The sequence below is a fragment of the Juglans microcarpa x Juglans regia genome, chromosome 3S (genome assembly GCF_004785595.1).
Source record: "Juglans microcarpa x Juglans regia isolate MS1-56 chromosome 3S, Jm3101_v1.0, whole genome shotgun sequence".
In the NCBI taxonomy this organism is placed as follows: Eukaryota; Viridiplantae; Streptophyta; class Magnoliopsida; order Fagales; family Juglandaceae; genus Juglans; species Juglans microcarpa x Juglans regia.
The window spans coordinates 2,504,542-2,511,451 of NC_054599.1; the positions used below are offsets into that span (position 1 = coordinate 2,504,542).

The window sequence follows — 6,910 nt, forward strand, 5'->3', positions numbered from 1 at the left end:
AAACACACATTTCATTTTTTTTTCTAAAAAATATCTTGGAAATATTTTTACACCAATTTTTTCATATTTCATTTTATTTTTAATTTTTATTTGGCTTATATATTTTTGTTTTACATGTATATAACTTAATTATTTTACATTGTATATAAATATATATTATAAATATAAAAAAAGATATAGATATTATAAATTTATTAATAGAAATAAAATATTTAAAAAGAATAAAAAAAATAAATTATATAAAAAAATATATAAGTTGATAAATGACGTATTATAAAAATTAATATATAAAATAAAAATAATAAATTTTGATAATATATTTTAAAAATTAGAATAAAATATCTATTGAAAATGGTCTAAGCTCTCAATCATTTCACCAGCTGGCCTTCGAACCGACAACCAGACTCAGGTTCCCTCTAATTAATATCGCTTTAATAAAACAGAAAAACCTGCCGGCTCCTCATCCTCTCCTATACAATGGGAACTCGTCTGTCGGCCGTCGGGCATCGGACGGTTCAGGCCCTTTGACTTGAAGATTAGAGTCTAAAACGCTAAACCGACTCCGTACGAAAACCAAATTAAAGCCCATCCTCTGGGTATGTGTCTTTTTCCTTGTTCTATTTATATGGCCTTTCTATTGTAATCTTTTTCTCCCCATTAACCTTTTTCTCTACAATTCATCATCTTCTTCTGTTTTCATTCCGGTCTTCTTTCGTTTTGCACTTTACCTTTTCTCTTTGCTAGAAATCTTCATCTTCTTGCTGTTATTTCGTTCTTGATCAAGTCCCATGGCGGTTTTACCTTCAAGCTCGTCTAGCTTGGAATTGACCATATCTATGCCTGGCTTCACTTCATCCCAGTCTCTTGCCTCATCTGGTAAGGAACTAAGTTTTTGCTTTATCGACCATCTCTCTATCTCTCTCTCTCTTCTTTGTTTGGAAAAGGTTTTTTGATATTTTTGTTGGCTTTAAAATTGACACAATCTTCCCGATCTGGTTGTGGTTTCTCTACCAATCGCGTAACAGTTGTGTACTTTCTTCTTCAATAATTCATATTTAATTTGATTTTAATGCATGACCTTCTACCTGGCTAATAACATAAATTTTTTTGCCTCCATATTTGTTGGCCCACAAAGAGTTTTTTATTTTTTTATTTTTTAAGTAGAAAATGAGAGTTTCGAACTCCTGACCTCCTTTTACGTTAAAAAAAAAAAAAATCTGGAGTTATACAAATGGTTTACAGTATATATGATATGGTTGATCTTATGGTATTTTTGTTTTTTTTTTTTTTTTTTCTTATTTTTAAACATTTGTTGAGACAAAATCATAATACTGTTAAAAAATGAAGAGGGTTGTGCAGTGAGAGACTTGGACATAAACCAAGTACCATCAGGAGGAGCATATCTAGAAGAAGAATGGCTGACATTGAATATGGAAGATGATGATCAAGATCAAAGTAGCAACGGAGGCCCTCCCCAAAAAAAACTCCGCCTCACCAAAGAACAGTCCCGTCTCCTTGAAGAAAGCTTCAGGCAAAATCATACCTTAAACCCGGTAAACTTGATCATCTCTCACTCTCTCTTTATATAATTTATCTCTCTATATTTCAGTCTCCCCCGGCCAGGCCCCAACCCATTTGATCTTCTTTGGTAAATTCCAAGCAAAAGGAATTAATGCATGGGTGCAACACCGGAACTTTCCTTAAATTTTTTTTGTTTTTGTTTTGTCGTTATCAACCGAGTCTGTTGGTGGTGTTTAATCCTTTTGGAATTTTCCTCGTGCAGAAGCAGAAAGAGGGTTTGGCTATGCAGTTGAAGCTGAGGCCTCGGCAAGTTGAGGTGTGGTTTCAGAATCGTAGGGCCAGGTATTGTACCTTAAATATGCTAAGGGAGATAGATATTCAATGCATGTTGTGGTTCTCTCGTTGGTGGTTGGTTACAGATAATCTGAATCTGATTCGAACCCCTATATATAAATTGTACTCTCTATATATAAAGTAGAAAGCGATCGGCCCTTTAGAGGATAAGATTTTCTCGAATAACAATGATACGGTACTAATTGTATCATGTTGATTATTCTAAGGTTGATTTGGTCATTTAACTTGGACATTGTATATACTACTGCGTATTTACTTTTCAGTATCGAGGTGAATGCTCTCTGTAGAAAAATATTAGATATATACAGTAATAAAGTGGGTAAATATTACATACTTTTATTAAAATAAATAAATAAATATGAAACTGGTACAAAAAAAATTATTTTTTTAATAATAGAGTTTACTATTTTCAAATAGAGTGTGCGGCGCTATACTAATCTTTTACTGTATCTAACATTACTCTTTATCTACACATGTATAATTGTGTGTGCTTAATTGTGTGTATAATCACGTTAATGTTTGTGTATATATTATAATATTATTATATTTAGCAGTTTTATAGAGTTTTTATTTTCCCTTCAAATATGCCTACGTGGCTACGTGCAAGGAAATAATAAACAGTTTTGGAAGAATAATTAAATCGATCAAGAAATAGTACTAGGAATCGTACAAACTTTTGGAGAAAGACATCATCCTTGTTTAAAGCTAGTAGCTAAGGTACGTACTTATAGTAGTGATATCATTTTCAGAAAACAGTTGGATGTATGGTTGGGAACATATAATTTATTAGTTATTGTAAGACAATATGGTAGCATAGTGTAGTTATATATATATATATATATGGGCATGCAATTATGCATATGTCTACTTACAGAATATGGAGTACTACAGCTTGGTGGGTTTGAAGTCTAATAATAATATAAACCTGCCAGTTTAATTCAATAGAAAAGCTAGCTAGGACATGACAATTAGCTGAGCAAAATTATGAGCAACTAATGATGTGGTTGTGTCATGAGCTCAGCTTTGTGCACCCAACATAATGATATTGGTTGTCTGAAGTGTAACGTCGACAGCGATAGCTGCATGATATTTATTGTGAGGATGATCAGGACACAGATCAGGTCCCTTGAAGCTAGCTAGCTAGCTAGCTAGCATGCGTTCTTCCTCCTCGTGTGCTAAATATCAATGCAACTTTGACTCATTATATATATATGTACTTTCGAGTGGCCATGCAATCAACAGCTAGCGACTGATCTTTTCCTTAAACTGTGCAGAAATAATTAACAACGTATGTTGTGTTTTCTACTAATTTGTAATTATCTTTATTTTGTTGCTAATTAACAACATGATGATGCATTGATCCTTCTCCCCGGCGGTCGAGCTAGCTAGCTCATGGGATCATGCAGCTATTATATATATAACGATGTTACTGCAATAATTGACATTTGACACAGGAGCAAGCTGAAGCAGACAGAGATGGAATGCGAGAATTTGAAGAGATGGTTTGGATCACTGACCGAACAAAACCGAAGACTCCGGAGAGAGGTGGAGGAGCTACGGGCATTGAAAGTTGGCCCGCCCACCGTCATCTCCCCCCACATGAGTTCGAAGCCCCTCCTAGCATCCACTCTCACCATGTGTCCCCGTTGTGAGCGTGTGACCACCACCTCCATGATCAACAAGAGTCCCACCAAGAACGTCATCATGACCACCAGTACCTCCGCCCCCACGTTGTCCACTAAAGTGGTACTGGTGCCACCTCTTCGACCTCGACATTAATCTTCGGCAGGTTGTTAATTAGGGAGACACAACTATTAATTATATCCTAGCTATCATAATTAATTAATGACCCACTTAAGATGATATAGAAATCTAACAGATTTAACATATATTATGTTCATAGAAAAAAAAAATGTCATTCAGTGATTAATTAACTAGATTATTCGGATGATGTTGTTTATTAGTATCAATTAATCTATGTAGATACTTAATTCTAGATGCTCATGGTATTTTTTTCTATTACATTAATTAGTGAATGTTGCATGTAATATATTTTGCCGTAGCTTTATCGGGATAATTTCCAGCTCTTCCACCACTTTTTTAAAACATTCTGCTTCTTTCATTAATTATAGGGAGTGGCTTTGGTCTTTTGTCTACTATATATATATATACATATATGAAAAATTTTATTTGCAGTCTCCAAATGGAGACTACATGTGCAGACACATTATTAAATGAGAGAAAACATCATTTTAGGAGGGATCGTTTTGTAATTTTAAAAAATTTTAAAATTAAAATAGCCTAGACTTGCAATGCAATCTCAAATGGAGACTGTACCTAACATTGCTATATATATATATATAATATATATATAATATATATATATAAAGCGAAATTTAAAACTTTCAACCGCCACAAGATAGTCAAACTCATTGCAAATATTCTCTAGTGATGAATTATCTTATCTTGACCTTAAAAAGGGAAACTATGGATTTTTTTTTTTAAAAGTAATAAAGTAAAATTATTTTTTTGTTTATAAAAAAAAAAAAAAATAGACAAGCCAATTTTGGACTAAATTTAATCATCCCAAGGCCACATTGCTTGTTGGCACATTTGAAGTGACCAGATATTGTTTAAGTAGTTTTTTTTTTTTTTTTATAAGAAAATAGTTGATATATAGTTGAACTAATCTTTCTTTCTACTTTGTCCTCTCCTCTATGAAGGGTGAGGTTCTCTGATTTGTCTTTTGATAAAGCTGGTGTCTATTAGGCCTTGAGTCTATAGAGATTGGCACAATGGCACAATGATAGAAGATATCATGCGACGTTGGGAACCACTGAAGTTGATTGAAGAAGAATAAGAGGAGATCATCCTCTCAGATGATGCATATTTATCAGCAAATATCAAAGGGAAACATTGTCTCCTTGCAATGATATTTAATGATAGAACTGCAAACAGGGAAGCTTGTAAATCGACCATAAAGTATGGAAGATAGAGGGCTGGATTACTTTCAAGGAATTCGGGATAAACAAATTCCACTTGGAATTTCAGCAATATTCAGATAAAAAAAAGGTGATGCAAGGGAGGCCATGGTCCTTTGATCGACACTTGATCTGCATGAATGAGTTTGATGGTGTTTTATCTCCCTCAGAGGTGCAGTTTCAATTTGAGCCTTTCTGGATTCAGATACACAATCTTCCTTTTGCTGGGATGAATAAGGATGTTGGTAACTTAATTGCCTCTGGTCTAAGGCAAGTTCTTGAGGTTGAAGTTGATACAAAGGGGTTTGGATAAGGTAGTTTCTTAAGAACTAAAGTTGAAGTTAACATTACTAAGCCTCTTCCAAGAGGTCGTTTTCTTAAGATTGGTGATAGACAATATTGGTTTTCGTTTAAGTATGAGCGACTTCCAATTCTTTGTTTTAAATACAGCCTCTTGATGCATGGGAGAGGAAGCTGTTCGGAGTTCTCACAAGATTCTTAGGCAAAGGAGCAATACGGCCAGTGGTTACTTGCAATCTCCTCTTTTTCTAAAGGGGCTTTTCTGAAGAAATATGATGGTTCCACTGAGCATGTTCACCATGGCACATCCTGGAGATGGAACCCTGAGGAGGAGGGTGACAACCATTCTAGATTTGGGACTCTGCATCACCAGCAGAAAAAATGCGCATATCACGGATAATTCAGCAGATTTTAAAGGTGTAACTTCAAATCGAGATAAAGGTGTTTCTATTAAGGAAGGACAGGTAAATTCGGCTGATTGCAGTCCTTTTGTTAACAAAGATCCCGTGATTTGCTCCTCTACTGGATACTCAGCTAAAAACCAGGAAAACCTTCCCAAAGCACCTGCACCCGTTCCTAATCTGGTAAGTCTTTTGACTAATATCTCCTTCTATTGTGGGTGAGGATGGTGATATCAGAAGATTTGCCTATTTAGGATCTCCTAAATTCAAACAACTTTGGTTATCCAATTGATGTGGACCTCGAGAATAAGAATGCAACTCCTAACAAACCTATCAGAGGTAGCTCTTGGAAAAGAAAGGCTAGAGGGCAATCTATTGCCCTCACAGATGTGACAAACAAAATTAGTGACTCTTTCCTTGTAACTCATGAGAAGCTCAACCCTGATATGAGTAAAACTCAGGCAAGTTTGGTCGAGGTTGCTATGCAGCCCCATCAACTCTGATGAATTGCTTGAGTTGGAACCATCGAGGGCTTGAGAACTCTCGAACAGTTCAGGAACATCACCTTTTGATGAAATCTAAGCATCGCAACTTGGTTTTTCTCCTAGAAACCAAGTGTAACCATTACATAATGGAAAAGTTAAGAGTTAAACTGGGTTTTGACAATTGTTTTTGTGTGGCAAGTAGAGGTAGGAGTGGGGGATTGGCATTATTATGGAACTCTCCTGCAGAAGTTGAAGTGCCGAGTTACACTAATTGGCACATTTCTACAATGATAAAACTCCCTTAAGAAATTCTACAATGGCAGATCATTAGATTTTATGGACACCCCGTAACATCAAAAAGACATGAGAGTTGGAACTTGTTAAAAGTTTTAAAACTTGATGACAATATCCCTTGGCTTTGTTTTGGAGACTTTAATGATATTATCCATCAAAGGGATAAATATGAGGCTTATCACAGGCCTTAATGACAGATGGTTAATTTCAAGGAAGCACTAGCTTTTTGTGGTCTCTGCAATCTAAGTTTCAATGGTGACAGGTTCTCATGGACAAATAATACTAGACAGACTAGACAGTTCGCCAAGGAAAGACTAGACAGGGCTTGTGGTAATACTTACTGGATTAACAATTTTGACAATCACTCAGTATCACACTTAGCTAGTACTTAATCAAACCACAGACCTATTTTAGTTCAGACTAAGGTGTAGGTTCTTGTGCAGAAAAAAGAGAGGATTTTCAGGTTTGAATTTGCTTGGAACAAGCAGGAGGATTGTGAAGGTCTCATTAAAAGTGCCTGGGAATCTTTAGCTTGTAAACCAGTTTTTTTATAAAGGACCCTGCAAGGTCTTAA

The 6,910-nt window shown here is 35.3% G+C and overlaps 1 protein-coding gene across 2 annotated transcripts; it reads left to right on the forward strand.

Moving 5' to 3' along the window:
* The first annotated feature begins 377 nt into the window (after positions 1-377).
* Positions 378-3,871, forward strand: LOC121258878 (homeobox-leucine zipper protein HOX3-like). 2 transcript variants are annotated; one of them, XM_041160410.1, is made up of 4 exons: positions 378-876; positions 1,360-1,553; positions 1,784-1,863; positions 3,330-3,871. In XM_041160410.1, the coding sequence occupies exons 1-4, from the start codon at positions 789-791 to the stop codon at positions 3,652-3,654; spliced, it is 687 nt and encodes a 228-aa protein (XP_041016344.1). In that variant the 5' UTR covers positions 378-788; the 3' UTR covers positions 3,655-3,871. The 2 variants fall into 2 exon arrangements, with proteins under 2 accessions (XP_041016344.1, XP_041016343.1); XM_041160409.1 differs by having other exon boundaries at positions 379-876; positions 1,348-1,553.
* The last annotated feature ends 3,039 nt before the right edge of the window (positions 3,872-6,910 follow it).

Coding starts and splice junctions, on each gene's coding strand:
- LOC121258878 (XM_041160409.1), top strand. CDS start 789: ATGGCGGTTTTACCTTCAAGCTCGTCTAGCTTGGAATTGACCATATCT. Junction 877..1,347: donor CCAGTCTCTTGCCTCATCTG/GTAAGGAACTAA, acceptor TAAAAAATGAAG/AGGGTTGTGCAGTGAGAGAC. Junction 1,864..3,329: donor TTTCAGAATCGTAGGGCCAG/GTATTGTACCTT, acceptor CATTTGACACAG/GAGCAAGCTGAAGCAGACAG.